Here is a 21,864-nt window from a genome sequence, read left to right as displayed (position 1 = left end):
TGGCACGTGTGGATAAACAACATCAAAACATGAAAAGAACATATTTGAAAAAAAATCGCCACATTAATATGAACAGTGACTTAGGATGTAGGCCCCCTTTTCTGCTGCAGCCAACAAGCCAAGATTTCAAATAAATTGGGTTTAACGTGGGATGACGGGTGAAGATGATAGGTTTAGACTTTTCTACAAGTCTTAGAACAACTGAGGAGGTTAAATCAAGCGTTTCCTTCCACATCATTTCGTGCAAAGATGTGATGACTCAGTTTCCTCTATAACGACAGTGTGGAAGTAAGAAAAATCAATAGGATTCCGGACACTCACATAGTCGGTCTCTTCGTCCAGGTCTGCTCGGTCCTTGCGTGCGTTGACTTGGGGGAAAACCTCAGACATCAGAAGGCTGTGGGAACCGGGGGTCTTGCCATTGCAATCTCGGTGGTGAGCACCGAAGCCACTTCCCGTCCCGGAACCCTCCGTGATGGACGTCCCCGCTCCAGACCTTTTTGCAGAGTCTGTGTTGACAGGAGGCAGGCAGGAGGGCTGTCCACCGGCCCGGAGCAGCTCCGGGAGCTCCAAGGACAGCGCCCGGCGGTCCCTTCTGGCAGCGAAGTGTCTGGACAGGAGGAGGCCGGCTTGGGGCGGATGGTGCAGGGGTCGGGAGAGGAGGGACTCCTGCTCGGGAGCATGTGTGTGGGAGTAAGGGGTGCGGGTGCTGTGCACGCGGAGGCTGCCCCCCACCAGTGGTGCTCCACCAAAGCCATAGTTCCTCCGACCAAGGCTGTTTGAACTGGACCTGAAATAAAATGTTTTCCAGCCAACAGAGGAGCCATTGACGCTTTATGAAGCTGTTAATTGTGAGGCTAATCAGCACCAAAGGTTTGATATTTCCGTGGCTCTAATCAGGCATGAATATAATCAAGCTATTCACAAGCCATGAAGAGAAATTGCTAACATCAGTCCAATCGTCTTACCTGCGACTCCACGCTGCCTGCGGGTGGAAAGGGCGTCCCCAGTTGTGGTAGTTGGAACTGCGACCATGCCGCTAAAAATACAAAACAAGAGCATTCAGGCCAACGCAGACCTCCCCCAAGGCTTAAATCTGTGGCTTGTGAAGCAAACCAGCAGACAACTCGATTCAACTAGAGAAAGCAAAGGTCCACGGGACGGACTTGTGCCCCCACTAACAAAGATTGCCTATTAAACACTGTAGGAGCGACGTGTCAGACAGACGACAACAAAAATGTCAATAAAAATGCAGAGGAGTGATTATCCCCGTCCACGAACACAGACTGTCTATTAAACTGAGGGGTCAATTGTCAAAAATGAGGTAAAAGGGGGCAAAGAGTCAAGTTGACACTAATACGTTTTTTTTACACCTATATGACAAATCTGAGATGCAGTTTTTTTTCTTGAAATATATATAACTTCTTAACATATCTACATGTGTCGCTTTACAAAATATCATTTAGCACGATGTGGCTAAAGTTCGGACAGCCCTGATCAAGATCATGAATACAGGAGCCAGAAACTATTTCTCGGAAAAATACGCCTCTGAAGTCAGCATTTGAACCGCCATTGTGCACATACCTGTCACCCCCCCCATTTTCACCGGGAAGCTACTGTATTTAGCCCTCCCCTTGTAATTGTTTCCTGCATTTTAACTTTCGGACGAAGCTGATTCCGTCGCCCTCTGCAACATCAGCGTAACACATCTAGCTGCTAAAGTTAGGCCTTCAAAATAAAGGACGAGCACCAGTAAAAAAAAATAGGGTTGCACCACAGGGCTGAACATCCCCATTGGATGGGTGCTGGGGCGCTGGCCGGGAATCAAAAACCGCAGCATCTGCACCAACGGCAGCAGCGTGTACCATTCCACCACTAGGGTATGTCAGCCAACCCGATGTTGAAATGAATACGAGGCAGCACGGTCAATCATCCATGAATGAATAAATGAGGAAACGAGAATATTCTAAACTTGTCGTTTCCAAACGGGGCCGCCTCCTCCGTGGTTGGTTGCGGTGTTTTAAAATGCAAAGCCCCGAGTGGCGCTCCCACTTTAAGGAAGAGACGCAGTTGTGTTTGTTTCGGCGTGTCTAATCCTCTCAGCGTGATGGACCTAATTATATATTTTACCCTCGCTGGAACGTGCCGGCTGCAGCCTGAGCTGCTCCCACATGCCAAACAAAATCCAAGTAAAAGAGAAACATATCCGTCTCTATGGAAACAGAGATGAAGCGTGCCTTGATCTGTTTTAGACGCCACTAATTATTATCATTTGTTCCAGCTACAACAGCTAATATGAACACAGTCAAGCAAACAAATAGGGGGTCACAAGACAGAGCAGTAACTACAGTCACGGTGCGGATCACAAAAATGATAGCGCAACATGTAACAGGCAAGTAAACGTACATAGGGCAACTGCTACCCCTATGGGGAATTTGAATGGAGTCATTTTTAGCCATTCTTTACAAAAAGTGACGCAAAACATGCTGAGAAAATGCTCAAAGCGTGCCTTGGGGCACCATCTTGCATTATCATTCATTAGTGGTGAGTATTTATAAATTTAATCATTTAAAATGTGTGAAGAAGTGTTTGCCCCCTTCCTGATTTCTTATTTTTTTTATTGTTTGTCACAACTGAACACCAAATGAAGGTTTTAGACCAAAACCAAAAAGAACATTAAGGCTTGTCTCAATTTCGCCAGAAAACATGTTGATGAAAACCAAGACCTTTGAGAAAGTCCTGACCTGAATCCTATTGAGATGCTGTGGCATGACCTTAAAAAGGCGCTTCATGCTGGAAAACCCTCCAATGTGGCTGAATGACAACAATTCTGCAAAGATGAGTGGGCCAACCTCCACAGTTCTTGATTGATTGCAGTTGTTGCTGCTAAGGGGGGCCCAACCACTTATTGGGTTTAGGGGGTAATCACTTTTCCACACAGGACCATGTAGCTTTGGATTTTTTTCTCCCTTAATAATAAAAAGTTTCATTTAAAAACTGCATTTTGTGTTCAGTTGTGTTGTCATTGACTAATATTTACATGTGTTTGATGATCTGAAACATTTAAGTGTGACAAACGTGCAAGAAAATAAGAAATCAGGAAGGGGGCCAACACTTTTTCACACCACTGTACATGCCGCCATGTTAGTCCCTTAACTCCGTCTTTGGCTGTACAGAGCAAAATAATGATTTCACAATGAATCCGTTCTCATCACACTAAAGAGGCGCATGTTCCACGACTTATTGGACTGGATCGCCATGAAAATACTATCAATCAACACCTGACCTTCTGCGCGGAGACGCGTGGACAAATGGCCACAGTGATTAAACTGTTGATTGGGAGTCACAATGGAGCCGCGCATTAATCCTCTGTAAGCGTTAGATGAGCTCCAATTATCGCCGGTGATGAGATGGCGCTGCTCGGCATACTTCATATTTCATCTTTTATTATTCACTAGCAAGTCACTCCTTTACATTACGCAGACATTGTCTTAATGGACGGCAGGGAAAGGAGCAACTTGCAGGATCTGACAAAAGCAACTACAGCCCTCACATTTCAGCAAGCATTTTTTTAGCGCACATCTTGAACCGCAGCTCCTCGGCGCTCGTGCAGCCGCGGGGCGTGATGCTAACACCACCATGCTTGATTGCAGGCAAGACACAATGCTCTTGCTCAGTGGGTAGTTCATTGACGCTGTGATTGACAAGCTGTACACTGACTACCCTGAAGAGCATCAAAGTTGGCTTTCTAGCGCTGGGGCATCAAACTCATTTTCACCGTGGGCCACGTCACAGTTATGGTCACCCTCAGAGGACCGCCTCGACTGTGGCACCATACAAATGTGTAATCACCTCATAATAATATTACACATTTGATTATTTACTTACATTATAATTACATTATAATTCATGTTAAACAACAACAAAAAAGAAACTCCAATTGCACGTGGTACAAATTTTCAGTCAAAACGGACAGAAGAAATACATTGAGCAAGAAAGATAATTTTTTGTTATTATTTTATGTAATATAATGTTATTTGTATGTAATATAATACAAATACATAAAAGAAGAAAAAAACAATAATAATATAAAAAAACAAACATCTTCACATGTCAAATTCACAGAACCAATACATTGAGCAATAACGATTATTTTTGATTACTTTATGTTATATAATATGAAAATATAAAACAAAAAAAATACAAACAATAATAATAATAATTAAAACAAATACAAATTTCCTGTCAAAATTGACAAACCAAATACATTGAGCAAGAAAGCTTAATGTTATAAATTATTTTGTGTAATAAACAATAAATGAATAAAAATGGTCATCATACATTATAGCGATCTCATTTATCTTCTTTATTATGTATTGTGTAAGACCCACCATCCACCAGCACCAGCCTGGAGTTTGTTTTTCGGAGAGAAGATTATAACGTTGCTGTTTGATGTGTGTGCCAGCATGAATTAAGTTGAGGTTGTGCACCGGACAAGCGCCGAGGTGTTGTATATTGGAGATGTTGGCATTAAAAACAAGATATCGCGATCGTATTGGTATCGTAGCGGTGCCTGAGTGATGACGTCGTGCTCAAATGCAAATATCAAGCATCTCTACTATTTCTATAAATAGTATCCAGAGCAATCCCTGGCCACTTTGATTTATTTATGAATAAATCATGCTGTTTCACGTTTGAATACGGCCTATAATTAGTTAAAAATATGCATATTGAAACAAATTTTACATATTGTTTGCCTAAATGAAGCATCTTCAAGCATAAAAATGGCTAAATGAAGTCAAATACAAATATAAGGCATTCAGAAGATGCATTCAAAGAAGTTGTGATGATATGTAGTATTCTTCTGTTGCGGCCATAACCCACGCCAAGCTAAAACTCAACTCTGAACCCCCGACGTCACTTCCTGTACACCCCCTGCTCATCTCCCATAGCACTGGAACACTTTTGGTTTTGGTTTGGTTTAGTTTTATTTGAACATGAAGGTTACAATGGAATACATCTCATGAATCATCCTTTCACAGTTCCACATGTCCAAAAGGAGTAGGAAGAAGCAGAGCTTATTTAATCCTACCCCCCATCTATTCCACATCTAGTACAGTACATATTATTCACTTCCTGCATTCCCCGTCATATTTTCTATATCAGAATAATAATACATAATAAATAACACTAAGCAGACAAATATATATATATATATATATATATATATATATATATATATATATAAACAATAATACAGTCAAACTTGTCTATAGCGGCTACTAGAGGGAGTCTGCAAAAGTGGCCGCGATAGACAGGTGGCCTCTATAGACAGGTTGACGTCCAGTTTGAATGTTGACCAGTAAAGGAAAAAAAGAAAAAAAAAGGGAAAAAAATAATAATAATGTTGACCAGTAGAGGGCACTGTGGACTGTGGATAAAAGTTGTACAGCACTACTAGGCTTGTTATTATCATGGTTCATGGTTTTAATCCTGAACATGCATGAGTCAAACAGTACTAGCACATCACATAGTACAATTCACAATTTTGCATGTCCAAAAAGGAGTAGGAAGAAGCAAAGCTTATTTAATCCTACCCCTCATCAGTTTCACATCAGTTGCAATACATTTATTCACCTCTTGTTCTTCCAAGTGTACTTTGTAGGTCTACATGACAATGTAGTGCAATCATAGCCAAGGTTTTTACTTACTAAAAGGAAGCTAGAGGCATAATAATAACTGATAGAATATATCCACGACCCACAGAACAAAGCTGTGCTAGTAATGTCTTACACTTGTTTTTAATATTTTACTTTTTATACGGCAGAGTGTCATTACAGCTTTAGTTCATCAGGAAGTGAGGGTGGGCGTCCCGAGCAGGAGAGCTAGGCTCAGTGCTAGCTGTGAGTTTGGAGAGAGTTGGGAAGTGTGTTTATGTTGGCGTGGATGTAAAGTCCTGCAGTGTTCTCCGCTGTTAATAAAGCCATTAAAGTGCATCGGCGACGTGAGTCTCTCCTTCCCCACAACAAGCGACATTACAGTATTGACACACATTGTGCACATTGTCTCACACCAGGAAATAAACGGTGTCATTTCTTACAGGCATTGGCTGGACAGCTATGTAGTGGGGCTTGTTTAACCTTTGCCTTGTGGGCAAGCAGGAAGGAGAGACGATGCTGAGAGATGTGTGTGTGTTCTGAGCTGCTGTCTGGTGGCCGCGTTAAATAAATAAAGTTGGCAGAAGCAACAGGAGAAGTTTCCTTCTTTGCTTCGGAGCTGAATAACACTGACAAGTTAACAGACTAGTAGCGAACAGAAAAGAAGACGACTTTTTTTGTGTCAAATACAGAAGATGAGGACTTTGATGGATTTGTGGATGAGGATTGATAAAAAATAATGTGAGTACATTCTAAAATACTTCAATTAAGTACAACCGAACTCAGTTTTGCTCCCGCTGCCGCATGCATGCTAGCGTATGTTTTTTTTTTTTTTTATTGTAGCGTCGCTGGGAGCACGTCCTGTTCCCAGCCTACTTTGCGGTAATGTTTTGGTGCAAATGCTCTTAAAGTTACATGTTTGACCAGGAAATAGCAAGCTCAAAAGAAGACGGCTTTTTTATGTGGAACAACTGACAGTTTGTGTGGATCTTGTGAATGATTGTGACTGAGCTAGGACTCAGTAATTAAAGTCTACACACGACGGCTTCATTGATTGAAAATCGAAACTTTTTCGTGCATGAAGCTTCTACTTGAGTTGGTAATTTGGCCGCTATATGCAGTCAGATATTGACCAAGGGAGACAAAATGGGTGGCCGCTGGCTGCGTTAGACAGGTGACTGCTATACACAGGCTCTATAACATGTAAATTTGCTGCGGGGGATTTTTCAGTGGCTGCTATAGGCAGGTGGCCGTTCTATAAAGGTGGCCGCTAAGACAGGTTTGACTGTATATATATATGAATAAAAAAAAACTTAAAAAAACCCCGAACCTGACAGAACAATCATTGTGATAATCAAGACTCTTCTGCCTTGTATTTAGCAAACATCAACTGCTTGTATTGTTTTTTGAATTTGCTCATCTCTGTACATTGTTTGAGTTCTTTACTCAATCCGTTCCATAATTTAATTCCACACACGGAAATGCTGTGGCTTTTCAGCGTAGTTCTCGCATATAAATGTTTTAAGTTTAATTTTCCTCTAAGATCATATTTCTCATCTCTGATAGAGAAATACTTTATTAGGTTTTTGGGTAACAAGTTATTATTAACTTTATGCATTATTCTAGCGGTTTGAAAGAATACTAAATCTGCTAATTTTAATATCTGTGATTTTAAAAATAAAGGGTTTGTATGTTGTCTATACTTGACATTATGAATGATCCTCACCCATCTTTTTTGCAGTACAGTGAGTGAGTGAAGATTGTTTTTGTAATTATTTCCCATATCTCCACACAATACATGAAATATGGTAATACTAAGGAACAGTACAGAGTGTGGAGTGATTTTTGATCAAGAACATATTTTGCTTTATTCAATATAGAAATATTTCTCGCCACCTTTTGTTGTAAATTTTTAATATGAGATTTCCAACTCATTTTTTCATCTATTATGATCCCCAGGAATTTATATTCTTTCACTTTTTCAATGTCTACTCTGTCTATTTGTATTTGGTCGTACGTATCCCTTCTGTTATTTCCAAATAGCATTATTTTAGTTTTACTTAAGTTCAAGGATAATCTGTTTCTGTCAAACCATGATTTTAATATGACCTTTTCATTATGTTTGTAATACTTTAACTTTATTCCTGTAATATTATAACTTTTTCCCCAACCTAGTTTTCCAAAAATTACAACTTCATTTTGTTTTATATATAAATATATCAAGAAAATACTTATATATCTGTGAAATATTATTAGCTTAAACTTCGGTCTTCGGTCTTTGTTCTTTATTTCACTTTTTGTTGTTGTAGTTTTTAAAATTTTTTCCAAACATTTCAACTTTCTTCTTCAATAATCTTCCTAAATTTTATTTTCGTTATATTTTTTCCTCAACCTAATGATGTGTCTGTGTAGGCTCTCAGTCGTACAGGAGTTGTCCATCGAGGGAAAGGCTTCTTGAGACGTCATCTGTACTTCTGCGAAGAAGGTGTCGGACATTTCGCTCCTCATCCGAAGAGCTTCGTCAGCGAACTAATAAGTGCTGGTAGCCTAGGCCTTAAATACAGTAAGAGTGGGCGGAATTGGTGTGCCAACACCCTCCTCCTATTGGTTCCTTACACTAAGCCTGGGCGGAGTAGTGGTATAATCCTCTCCTGCTATTAACACCTCCGATTAAAGGGAAGTGTCGCTCCCTGGGTTGGGTATGAACGACTCTGATACTGGCTCGTTAGCATCTATTGTTCTGGCTCGGCCCTGGCTTCACCTCATTTGCAAGACTAAGAGCTGTGGGTTTTGGTCTCAGTAACCTGCTGAACACAGGGTCCAAATTAAACCTCAAACCACCATTCCGATCCAATGATGGGTTCTGTTGTTTGACAAAAATAGCTTCCTTTACTCCTCTTTCAAACCATCTGTTTTCTTTGGCCAAAATCTTTACCTCGCTGTCCTCAAAAGAGTGATTGGTAGCTTTAAGGTGTAGATATACTGCTGATTGAGGACCACTAGAATTGTCCCTGCGATATTGATAAAGCCTTTTTTGGAGCATTTGCTTGGTTTCCCCAATGTAGTGCTCTTTGCATTCCTGATCTTTACAGTGGATGGAATAGACCACATTGCTCTGTTTCTGGTTTGGAGCCTTGTCTTTAGGATGCACTAATTTTTGTCTCAGGGTATTTACTGGTTTGAAATAGGTAAGAATTTTGTGTTGCCATAAGATCCTCTGGAGTTTTTCGGAGACCCCCGCTACATAAGGGACTACCACTCCTCTCCTTTTTGCTTCTGTGGGCTTTTGGGTTTCTTTCCCTACTCTCTTCTTTTGACATTTGTTAAAAGCCCACCGCGGGTACCCACAGGTTGAGAGCGCTCTCTGGACATGTTGTGTCTCCTTTTTCTTCCCTCAGCACTAGTTGGTATTTGTTCCGCTCTGTGTTGGAGGGTCCTAATAACCCCTAGTTTATGTTGTAGTGGATGGTTTGATTCAAAAAGCAGGTATTGGTCAGTGTGTGTGGCCTTTCTAAAGACCTCCTGTAAGTAGCTGTCTGTCCTCTCCTATAATTACCTTGCAGTCTAAGAAGGCTAGTTGATTCTCTTTAGCGTCCTCGCGAGTAAATTTGATATTGGTGTCCACCGCATTGATGTGATCTGTGAAAGACTGAATTTCTTGTTTTTTGATTATGACAAAGGTGTCATCCACGTATCTAAACCAGTGCCTTGGTTTTGTCCCTGAGACGGATGTGAGAGCCTGTTTCTCCATCTCTTCCATGTACAGATTCGCCACTATGGGTGAGACTGGTGAGCCCATAGCACAACCATGGATTTGTCTGTAAAATTTCCCTCTAAACTGAAAATATGTAGTGTTAAGGCAAATTTCCAATAATTGGCAGATGTGGTCAGCACTAAGTTTTGTTCTCCGATGCAGAGTTGAGTCCTCGAGCAGTCTCTTCCTCACCACCGAGACTGCTGCTGAGGTGGGGACGGATGTGAAAAGTGAAGTCACATCATAAGACACCAAAGTTTCCTCTGGCTCCAATCTGAGGTCTTTGATACTCGCCACAAACCCTTTTGTGTTCTCTATATGATGATCAGTGTTGCCTACCAATGGGGATAAGACTGTTTTTACATATTTTGCTACATTGTACGTGGTAGAGTCAATGCTAGAGTCAATACAACTTTCTTCTTGTAATATTTTGACTTTATTATTGTAAAATTATTGCTGATTTTAAAATTTCCGCAGTTTTTTAATTAATTAATTTATTTAGGTTTTCTTGTTAAATGATATTTTAGCCACAGGCCATACTTTGGACTCCTCAGGTCAACTATATTGGGTAATAAGAATGTAAAGGTGACTATAGGGCTGTTATTTCAAGTCTAGAGGGCTCTAATAATGTTAAAAAACATATTTAGAAGGTGGCAAATAGGCTTTCTATGCTCTAACTACAAACATTTTCTATTTATAAAAAAGGAATCCTACTTTGCAAAAATTCATTCGTTAGAACCAATCAAACGTGATAAACGAGGGATTACTGTACAACACAATGCAGTGTTACGTGACCTTACCAGAGAGAGGGAGCGTCGCTCCAGGCTGCCTTTGCTCATCACGCTGTTCTTTCGGGACTCGCCGGTGAAGCTCCGCCTCTCTGAGGAATGGGAGCCCGTGTGCCCCGCGATAGCTCCCAGCTCCAGGTGACCGTTGGGCGTCAAGGTGCAGATCCTGGGGTCTGGAAGAAACCAGTAAAAGAAAAAGAGAGTAATTCTTGTGCCATCTGTAACTGCCAACTCCTAGAATATGAATCCATGATACACCGTGTTAAAGTCTAAATGTGGAAGAACGTTTCATCCTCGGAGGCTTTCCCTTCAAGACTGCTGCTGACGTTCTCTAAGTCCCAATCGTAAGATCTTTGGCAGCGCAAAGTGAGGAAAAAAAATGAATCTCACCCGACAGTTTAATGGATTCGTGCTTCTCGCTTTCGTCAAAGCCGGAAGACGAGCGGTCGTCTTCCGAATAGGAACGATTGGCGTCACCCTGGTGGACATGAAGGAAATTCTTTTCTAATCAAAAGTGCCAACAGGACTTTTCGGCACCCTTCCAGAATGGAAAGAAAACAAAACAACAAGATGACAGATATCCTCTGCGGTCATGGTGCTCCAAACCATGGCAACCTTCACCTGAATACCTCCTGCAGGTTATCCAAATCCGACCAGATTACGACTTTAAGCACCACATCAGCAAATAGACTCAATAATCCCCCAGGTAGCGACAGATTGAAGCGGGCGATATCACCGGAGCAGCATGACAGCAAAGATCAATAAAAAGCATCTGAGATGTTCAGGTGAGTCATCATCTCCTCAAAGTTGTGAAGCAAGCTAAACCGTGTCACTTCCTTACCTCCGCCTGGAAGCCCTCCACCAAGATGGCCACCAGCAGGTTGAAGAGGACGTAGTTCCCAAAGGTCATCAGGGCCACAAAGTAGAGAGCGGCCAGGGGTGACGTCGCCGCCATGCCGTTGTACAAGACCACGTTCCAGTCCTCTTGGGTCAGAATCTAGCACAACACACAGCACACCATGCAACTGGAACAGGGATGTGCAAACTGCGGCCCGCACGCCACATCGGGCCCGCCAAGCGTCTTAATCCAGCCCACCGGGCATTTCCGAATTCCTTTTTTTAAACCTTTAACATCGAAACTTTAGCTGGCAACATGACTTGCAGTGCAATCTGTAGCTTGTACAGAAAAGCGATACACAACACAACACAACACACAAATGAACCCACCTACTGCACCATGTGAGCATACAAATATCTACGCATAATAGCCATGCCAAAAAACAGTTATATTCCTGCCGCAAGGCATGCTGGGTAGCTTGTGGTAGGTACTCTTTTCCCAAAATTTTGCCGTTTGTCGCATTTTTGCTTCATTGCAAAACATGTGTCACGTTCTCGGTGTGGTTTGGACCCCAATATTCAGATACGAAGCCACGGAGTGCAAAAAGTAAGGGTACTTTAATTATATAAGCAGGAGAAACAAAAGGCGACAGAGGAAAGGCTCTGTGACAAAGGTGCAAGTAGTACAGGTAAGTAAATTGTTTAAGTTACCACACTGACTTGGAGACGAGAAGCATGGATAACAAAGACAATAATAATGAACCAGCGCCGCACATTCGAACGCACTGGCCTTTTATCTGCCATAAATGTTAATTGGCCGCAGGTGCGCGGCCACCAGGCGAGAAGCGGCTGCCTCTTCCTCCCCGGAGAAGGCACAGCCCGCCAAAATAAGAGCGCAGGACAGGGAACACTCGTTCCCGTCCTGCAGAACATCACAACATGTTCTGTTTATGACCTATACTGTATATAAACGGCCCCTCCGCCAAATTTTTTAACCCAGTGTGGCCTGCAAGTTAAAAAGTTTGCCCATCCCTGCACTCGAATGTCACTCAGTGGACGCCAGACCTCCACCAAGGCCCAAAAAATCCCAAACTGTAGGTGGTGCGAATGTACATATACACAGTGTGTGCTTTTTTTCCACCCGTTTTTCTTTTTTTCTTTTTTTTTCTTCTTGTTTTTTTCCCTTTTTTCCTTCTTTTTTTCTCTTTTTCATTCTGAACATGAGACCGCAGCGTGCGCACCTGAAAAGAAATTCCACACAATTCTTCACCAAATTTGATGTCTCGTCTTTGTGCCACGTACGTGTTTTGCCATGAGTTATTTCTTGAATTCAGTCGTGTTTCTCACCTCAAGTTTCTGCTTTTCTTTGGATCAGGGCTGCAAATAAGACAAAGAAAGTTACGAGTGGCTGCATTTTGATAAAGAAGGGGAGAAACACGACTGGATTCAAGAAATAACTCATGGCAAAACAGGAAGGTGGTGTCTTTGGCAACAACCAATGAAGGTAAAAGTAACCTTAAAAGTTCATTTATCCCTATCATTCATCATGTATATGCATTTAGATTGTAACGGCATGTAAAACAAAAATTGAACAACCATAAAAACATGTTTTGTGTTAACATTTTTGAGACTCGTGTTGTAACTTTGTTAGTGAGCAAAGAACTACAGTGTCAACCGCTGATGACATCGCAGCTGACTTCCTATTTCAATCTATAAGCAATCTGTTAGCAATCTAAAAGGATGCTAACAAAAAAAAAGTACATTGAGAACACACATTGGGGTCACGCAGTGTATTAATAACACGACAAGATGCGAGCCATATCGTACGCTAACTGGAGAAATGCACGCAAATCGAGACAAAATTTCAGTGGAAATTGCTCAATCAAGACTTGAAAAAAAAATCTAGTAAATGTTTAAAAATGTGAAAAACAGTATCCTTACATTTGCATTAATTATTGTTATGATTTCATTTCTTAATTATAAAATCCGAATTGATTTCCTTACATTTCATGACATATTTTTGGTTATTATTGGCCTTCTTCGCTTCTTCGCTGAGGAATCACATGGTTCAAATACCTTTCAGTGTGGATTTGAAGTTACCAAATATGGTTCCTTGCTCTAAACAAGGCAACTTTAACAATTTTTAATTTTTAAAAAATTTTACTTACCGGTAAAAATATATTTTAAAAACATTTTCTATACATGTATAATATAATGGGTTAGTGATATATTAATAATTAACATATTACAAATTAATCATTCGTAAAATGTATATTCTCTATATTGTATTATAATAAAATACATTATTATTATAATTATTACAACTTTTTATGTAAATACATTTTTCATTCTTAATTAATAAAATAGAGTAAACCCCACCGTTACTATCTTTGAAAGGGACAATGCCTTTGACAATCTTGTCTTGGGTCACATTAGCCGCACCTAATATATAGCGATCTAATTGATCTTATTTATTATGTATTGTGTAAAACTAAGACATGAATAACATCAAAATAAAAGCCCAAAATGAATGCCAATCCACCATCCACCAGTTCAAGTTCCAGCCAAGTTTTTCCAGAAAGATGATTACATGGCTGTTTGACGTGTGTGGTAAAAGGCAGTGTGCTAGCATGAATTAACTTGAGACAAATGTGCACATTAGCACTCAATAAGTCATCAAAACTTACCTTTATGCATTCCCACATAGTATCAGCATTTGACACCAAATATGAGGTGAAAGAAAAATGGTAAAAATACAGTAGCAGTCTATCTGTGCGGCAAGAGAAAGTTAGCACACGCGCAATGGACATGCGTCAAATGAGGCGGATGTAATCCGGCCACTTTTCAAAATAAAACTTTAAAAAAATGAAATAATGGAAATAATTTTTTCTTTCTGTGCAGCCCGGTACCAAATGACCCACGGACCGGTACCGGGTCGCGGCCCGTGGGTTGGGGACCACTGCCATAAAGTACCTGAAAGACGGTGACGATGGCCCACAGCAGGGAGTCAAAGTTCTTCCTGTCCGGGACTGTGTCTCCCGTCTCGGTCTTCAGGCTGAATTTGCAGCCAAAGATGTGCATCCCCAAAATGCTGCAACATCACAACAGAGAGGTGATGAGTCAGCACGTCAACACACAAACACCGATATTTACAATATCATCACACAGTGATGCTGAATGCACGACATATGTTATGATATTTGTCGACACAGCGTCACCAGGAGCGCTCTTTTGAATGCAAAGGATGAGATGGTCTCGTCCTACATACTCCTGCTGTGCCCGTGGTCCTCCCCTTCCTGGTCCGCTTGGTCAACGCTGGTGAAGCACATCTTCAAGTGTTTGTCTGCTTGTTTTGTTGCATCCAGCGTTTGTTAACAGCCCGCCGTGGACGTGAAATCCACTCAAAAACACTCAACACATGAAAGCAAGTAGGCTGGTTACTGTGTTGGCCAACATGCTAACCACTCGACCACCGTGCAGCCAAAAATGAAAATATCTGCAGTAATTTCAGAAGAAAAAAACTAATCTAACGAGAAAAAGTTGGAATTTTTTTTTACAAGAATAACATGGTCATATTAGGAGGAAAAATTTTAGCATGATAGACAAACAACAAATAAAGTTATGATTTTTGGAAAATTAGGTGGCGGAAAAAGTTATCAGGTTACAAGAATGAAGTCAAAATATTATGGGAATGAAGTCATATTAACAATAAGAACATTTACAAAAAGAAAATTTTAATTAAAATTTAACCTAACCCTAACTCACAAGAGAAGAAATGCAAAAAAACAAACAAAACAGCTTTAAGTTTATAGAATAAAGTCAAAATATTAAGAGAAAAAATGTGCAATTTTCCAACAATGAACTTGTAATACCTTGAAGAAAAATAATGTCATTTTAGTAACATAAAGTTGAAATATGAAAGAAGAAATATTATTATTTTAAAAGATATTATATTAAAAATAAAATAAAATATTATGAGAAAAACTTGCACCACCTGAAGCTCCAGTGCTCAACTGAAAGAAAAAACATCTCAGGTGGGATCTCCTTGTCATGCCAGTAACGTTGGAAGCCATCTGGACCGTCAACGTTACATTTATTTCTCAACAGAGAATAAAACTTTTTTCCACCTTTCAATGTCCCATGTTTGATGCTCCCTGGAAAAGTCTAAACGGGCATTTTTGTGGCGTTGAAGAAGACGAGTTCTTAGTTGTTTTCTTTTTAAAGCCTTTTCCCGCAGATGCCGTCTGATGGTTATTGCGCTGCAGTCGGCACCAATAAGGCCTTAATGTGGGTGGAAGACCGCCCTGTGTCTTGATGGACAGCCAATCGGATCCTCCGGCTGTGCGGTGGTGTGATTTTTTTTGGGTCTACCACTTGACTTTTTTGTTCCATAATGCTCAGGATCTTACAGAAAATGTAGAATGACTGATTTACTGCACCCAACCTCAGCAGCAATGGCACGCTGCGAGAGGCCTTGCTTATGCAGCTCCACAATCCCACCACGTTGAAAAAGAGAAAGCTTCTTAGCTTCTTAGTGTGAATGCCTGACAGAAAATGAACATTTTGAGCAGACTTTGGCTTTTATAGCCTGTGGTCTTAAACTTTTGATCAGGTGATAAACAACCTATTTCCCTCTAACCCTAATCGTAACCCTAACCCTAACCCTAAGGAGAAAGGCTAGAAAGCAGTTGACTGGTCTTTAAAATGTATGAAAGGTTAAAAAGCCACCATTAAAACCGAAAAGGAGAAAGGCTAGAAGGCCACGACTGAAGCACAGTATAAAAGGACCAGGCTAGAATGCTAGTTTGCAAGATGCTCTTCATGTTTGTATGATCAGAGGCAGTATGTTAAGCACAAGTAGTGTAACGAGTGGTACTATGGGGGCGCCACAAAATATTTTCTATCTGCAGGATGTGTGTTGGAGCCGACTGAGGAAGACTCAATCCAGTCGAAACGTGGCAAAGGACCACACACATCGGGGGATTGCGGTGCGTAGCCAGAGAGCCGCAGAAGCTCAATTAATGCACAGTGCAGCCAAGAAGGCCACAGAAGCACAATATTTCCGCAGAGGACAGCAAAGAGACAGAACCTGAATGATTCCGCGTGCCTGAAGACTATTTTGAAGGTTAGTTAAAGCCTCACTTTTGGAGCCATGGTGGGTTGGGTGTCGAAAGTGGAGGGAGGCCCATGCATTCTTTTCTTCCTCAATGTTGGGAAAAAAAACCCTTCTTGGACCCGAACCCTAATCCTAACCTTATCCCTAACCCGCTAAGCCTAATAAATGACTGAATGAATGAATGAATGAAAGTGTAAAGAAAAACATATTTTAAAAAAAGTTTTAATATTATGACAAACAAACAAACAAAAAACATAAAGTTTTTGGAAAATGAGGTTGAGGAAAAAGTGAGAATTTAATGAGAATAAAGTCAAAATATTGTGGGAACAAAGTCATAATAACAAAAAGAACAAAGTTGAAATAGTTGGAAATTTGAAAAAACCCAACAAGAACAGAAATGGAAAAAAATGGCTGTAATTTTAAGGAATAAAAATTTAAGGAATAAAATATTATAAGTATATAATTATAAAAATATAAGAGAAAAAACTTGTATTCTAATGAGAAAAAAAGTTTCCAAGAATAAGGAAAAATAATAGCATTATAGAGTGGAAATATAAATTAAAAAAAACTAAAAAATTTGTGTAAAAATCATAATATTATGAGAATTTAAAAAGATTTTTTTAAGAAATATTTCAAAAATAAAAAAAAATCTAAAAACTTAATAAAGGGTGATTTTTCTGTTACTCCAATTTCCTCCCACATTCCAAAAACATGCATGTTAGGTTCATTGGAGACTCTAAATTGTCCATAGGTATGAATGTGAGTGTGAATGGTTGTTTGTCTATATGTGCCCTGTGATTGGCTGGCCACCAGTCCAGGGTGTACCCCGCCTGTCGCCCAAAGTCAGCTGGGATAGGCTCCAGCATGCCCCCGCGACCCTAATGAGGAGAAGCGGAATAGAAAATGGATGGATGGATGAATATGTAACCTCTTGTGTGGCAAAATTGCATCCTTTCATTTTTCACTATGTGGCCCTCGCTGGAAAAAGTTTGGACACCCCTGGTCTAGTCAGTCAGGACTGAGCACTATGAATTCTGCCTCGTAATGTGTGGCCCCCGGCAAACGTGAGCAGGAAAAAGACTCCAACATGCCCAACCCCTCTTTGACTGATTGACTGACTACCTGAAGATGAAGATGAAGAGCATGAGCAGCATGCAGAAGGTGGCCACGTTGTCCATGGTCTTCATGAGGACCACCAGCTGTCTTCTCAGGGCCGGCATAAACCTCACCAGCTTGAGTACTCGCAGCAGCCGGAACGTTCTCAGCACCGACAAGCCCCCGTCGGACTGACCCACGATCTCACAGACGCTGCACGGATAAACGTGGACCAGAGAGTGGGAGAGAGACAGAGAGTATTGATTTTCCAAAGTTGGTTGGTTAGCAACACTAGCATAGCATGTGAGATGCATTGCTAACATTACACTCACATTTGAACAGCAGCAACACTGACATAGTTGGCAGAGCTCACTTTAAGACGTGTAGCAAAGCCTGCCTTTCTCCAAAGCCGTCCTTCGTCAAATGTTGGCCGTATGCATTCTAGGGACGCATATTACTCTTGGAACATTGTTAAAAAGTCCAGTTTGCATAACCTTTAAGATAAAACGTCTGGATTTTTGGTATCTGAAGAAAAATCCCAAATGCAGGGGTGTTTTTTATTGGCCCTCTAAAAATATAATTTAACAAGAACAAAGCAAAACAGCAAAAATGGGGAAAAAAATCAGCAGTAATTTTACAAGAATGAAGTCAAAATATTAAAAGAATCATAAAAAGAGGTAGAATGGTGTGAAAAATTGTTTGATTCCTGATTATTTTGTTTGCATGGGGCTTGCAGTTCTTTGGATGTTGTTGTGGGGTCTTTTGAGACCTCTTGGATGAGTCGTCGCTGCATTTTGGTTGGCCGGCCACTCCTGGGAAGGTTCACCACTGTTCCATGTTTTCTCCATTTGTGGATAATGGCTCTCACTGTGGTTGGCTGGAGTCCCTAAGCTTTAGAAATGGCTTTATAACTTTTTACACACTGATACATCTCAATTAATCTCAGTTATGTTATGTTTTAACATGGGGGCAATCACCTTTTCACACCGGGCCATGTAGGTTTGGATTTTTTTCTCCCTTAATAATAAAAAGTTTTATTTATTTATTTATTTTTGTGTTCATTTGTGTTGTCATTGACAAATATTTAAATTTGTTTGATGACATTAAAGCCTGGCGGTCCCGCCCCTCCCCTTCCCCCGATCCAGTGAAGCATTCAGCGCAAGCGAGGAGGCCATCAAAGGCTGCGTTCGTCACATCACAACACCATCGCTTCTGCTCGGCCGACAATGGAGGGCACCGCTTTCACGGCGAGGTTTTATGGCGCCGCTCGGCTGAATGGATGGAAGAGCAGGAAATTGCGGAGATAAGACGGCAAATACACAAACGTTCAATCGACGGCCATCCTGTGCGACGGCCTCATTTGATCTTCTTGTTCGGCTTTGATGTGGATTTGATCGCAGGCGTCCATTACTCCACAAATGAAAAGGAAACAGAGGAACAGGAAAGACATCAAACGTGTTTGACGCTCTGGCATCCAAGCGCTTAACAGGCGCTGCCTCTCTAGCAGGTGGAACTCAGCGTCAATCACTTCAATGCACATCTCCTCAAAAAACACCCGTTTCATCCATCACCACTTCAGAGATTGTTCACCTCTTCTGAACCAACGTGAGCCCTCTGCTCCATGTGCATACAAGACATGTCTTGTTTTTTCTTTGTTTGAACTGAGTATTGAATATTTGACAAAGCTGCATGCAAAAGGTGACCAGTACCTTATGATGACGATGACGCCATCGAAGACGTTGTAAGGGTTCCTCAGGTAGTTGAAGGAGCCAAAGGCGGTCAGCTTGAGGATCATCTCCAAAGAAAACATGCTGGTGAAGACGATGTTGCAGATCTCCAGCACATTGGTCAGCTCCTCGGGCTCAATGTGAGGAAGAAAAAGTCCTTTACGATGTTTGCTTTTGACGCGTCATCATCAAATAAACAACAAGTAGAAAACACACAGTCGCAGATCTGTGGTCGCAGATCACACAAGAAAAAGAATGACACACACAAGAAAAAGAAAAAAAAGAAAGCACTAATCTAATGCAGGTGTATGGAAGAAAAAACATATCCCAATGGTAAGTCATCATTATGAGATACAAACTGCACGTGCTGCCTTGGTCACGTGGCACTCGGCACATGCACAGTATGGATCGCATAATTCAGACTTTTTATCTCATGAATTAGATTATTTAAAAATCTTATAATTATGATGTTTTATCTCGTAATTTCAATTTTCATCTCTTAATTTGGACTTTTTATGTGATAATCGTGACTTTCTTATTTTAGCTCATAACTTTTACTTTCTTATCTCATAATTATGACTTATTTTTGATCATTTCAACTTTTTTTCTCATAATTTAGCCTTTTTATCTCATAATTTAGCCTTTTTATCTTATAATTATGACGTTTTATCTTGTAATTTTGAATTTCATCTCTTAATTTTGACTTTTTATCTCACTTATGACTTTCTTATTTTAGGTCATAATTCTGTCTTTCTTATCTCATAATTATCCGACTTTTTCTCTTATAATTTTGACTTTTTATCTCATAATTGTGTTTTTTGTCAGGGTTCACTTCCTGTCCCTGCCTTCTCCTGGGCGTGTGCTTTCCCGTTTCAGGAGCCCTTTCTCCGGCTGGAGGCGGGACTACTGGGCGCACCTGTCTCTGATGAGCCAGCACATCCTTTTAAGCGGATGGATTGCACCTGGGAGATGCTGGATTATTCCCAAATGGTTTGTGCCACGTACACGCACAGTCATTCTGGCTCTTTGGACTTTATCTTCTTGTTACAGTTCAGGCAGACTCCTTATTGCCAAACCTGAAGTCCAGCGTGCTCTGCGTCTCCCAGGAGGTGTGCCAGTACTCCCGGCTCTCCAGGCAAGAACTCCCTCAGCTCACTTTCAAGTGCTTCCTTCATGGTGCCCTTTTGTTCAGCCCCTTGACTCCCGCACCATCGCCTTTTGTTCAGCCTGTATTTAATCAAAGACTTGCTTACCTGTCCACCTGCCTCCCGCCTCTGCATTTGGGGTCCAACTCCCGCTGAACGTAACATTTTTTTGTCTAAAAAATTCAACATTTTATCTTATAATTTTTATTTTTTTATCTCCTAATAATGATTTTCCTGTCTCATTATGCCATTTTATCTCATAATTTAAACCTTTTATCAAGTAATTATGGCTTTCTAATCTCATAATTATGATTTTTATCTTGTAATTTTTATGTTCTATCTCATAATTATGACTTTTTATCTCATTTCAACTTTTTATCATAATTTCAACTTTTTATCTAATAATTTTGTCTGTTTATCGAATAATTTTGTCTTTTTATCTCATAATTATGACATGTTATGTTGTAATTTCGATTTATCTCATAATTATGACTTTTTTTCTCAAAGTTGACTTTTTCTCTCATTTATGATTTTGATCTTATAATTATGACTTTTTATCTCATAATTATGACTTTGCTGTCTCATAATTAAGACTTTTTATCTCATAATTTCAACTTTTTCTCTGATGATTTAGACGTTTTATCTTGGAATTTGGACTTTCATCTCTTCATTTTGACTTTATCTCATAATTTCAACTTTTTATCTCGTAATTTTGACTTTATATTTTTTTATTATGATTTACCATTGGGATGAATTGTTTTTCTTGTAGTGGAAACAGGCGTCCATAGTGTACGATGTTGTCCAAAGTTATTGGCCCGCGGCAAAAATATAATTTAACAAGAAAACTAAAAAAGTGACAGAAAATGTTTAAAATTCAGCTGTAATTTTACAAGACTAAAGTCCAAATATTAAGAGAAAAAAGTTGTAATCCAATGAGAAAAAGTTGTAATTTTAAAAGACTAATTATGTTATTATTTATTAATTAGAAACTAAGTTGAAATATTAAAGATTTTTTTAAGTGGCGATATTATGAAAAACAAAACAACAAATAAAGTTGTAATTGTTGGAAAATGAGGTGGCGGCAAAGTAATAAGGTTACAAGAATAAAGTAAATTGAATAACTATGAGAAGACAATTTTAATAGAACAAAATTGAAATAGTTGGAAATTTGATGGAAAAAACAGCTGTCATTTTACAGAAGTCAAAATATTCAAAGAAAGAATACAATTTTACAAGAATAAACTTGGAATATTATGAGGAAAAATAATCGCATTTTAGTAGCATAGAGTAGAAATATCAAATATTTTGTTTTTAAGTTGTAATATTATGAGAAACAAGCAAAACAAAATAAAGTTGTAATTTTTGGAAAATTAGGTTGGGGAAAAAGTTGTAATATTATGGGAATAAAGCCAAAATATTACAAAAAAAAATGAAGATCATTTAAGATTAAAGTTGAAATATTTGGCTAATTTAAAAAACAATAACAGCAAAAACAGGAAAAAAAGAGCAAATACTAAAGTTGAAAGTAATAACAGGCTTTTCACCTTTTATCACACAGTTTGCAGTTTTTCTTAACTTCTTTGCATATTTATAAAATATCAAAGCGGCCCTTGCATTCCTTCATTTTGGTGGAAAAAGTTTGGACACTCCTGATCAAAAACAATAACAAAAATGAAAAAAGAAAAAAATACAATACCAAAAATTTACAAAAAGAAAATAATTGAAGACAAAAATCAAATAAGCAA

General features: G+C 39.7%; 1 protein-coding gene across 4 annotated transcripts in view; it reads right to left on the bottom strand.

Moving 5' to 3' along the window:
• The window catches only part of LOC129183373 (voltage-dependent T-type calcium channel subunit alpha-1I-like), a 279,439-nt gene that overhangs the window by 109,332 nt on the left and 148,243 nt on the right, over positions 1 to 21,864 (bottom strand). For all 4 annotated transcript variants that reach the window (XM_054780521.1, XM_054780519.1, XM_054780520.1 and 1 more), the window contains 8 exons: positions 18,957 to 19,108; positions 17,275 to 17,460; positions 14,010 to 14,127; positions 11,041 to 11,196; positions 10,590 to 10,677; positions 10,212 to 10,372; positions 969 to 1,039; positions 322 to 790 (listed from right to left, as the gene is read on the bottom strand). In XM_054780521.1, the coding sequence (XP_054636496.1) occupies positions 322 to 790; positions 969 to 1,039; positions 10,212 to 10,372; positions 10,590 to 10,677; positions 11,041 to 11,196; positions 14,010 to 14,127; positions 17,275 to 17,460; positions 18,957 to 19,108 (1,401 nt within the window). The remainder of the gene's footprint in view (positions 1 to 321; positions 791 to 968; positions 1,040 to 10,211; positions 10,373 to 10,589; positions 10,678 to 11,040; positions 11,197 to 14,009; positions 14,128 to 17,274; positions 17,461 to 18,956; positions 19,109 to 21,864) is intronic.

This window comes from Dunckerocampus dactyliophorus, chromosome 6 (assembly GCF_027744805.1).
Source record: "Dunckerocampus dactyliophorus isolate RoL2022-P2 chromosome 6, RoL_Ddac_1.1, whole genome shotgun sequence".
NCBI lineage: Eukaryota > Metazoa > Chordata > Actinopteri > Syngnathiformes > Syngnathidae > Dunckerocampus > Dunckerocampus dactyliophorus.
The sequence above is the reverse complement of the archived record's forward strand: the minus strand, read 5'-3'. Positions and strand labels throughout refer to the sequence as shown.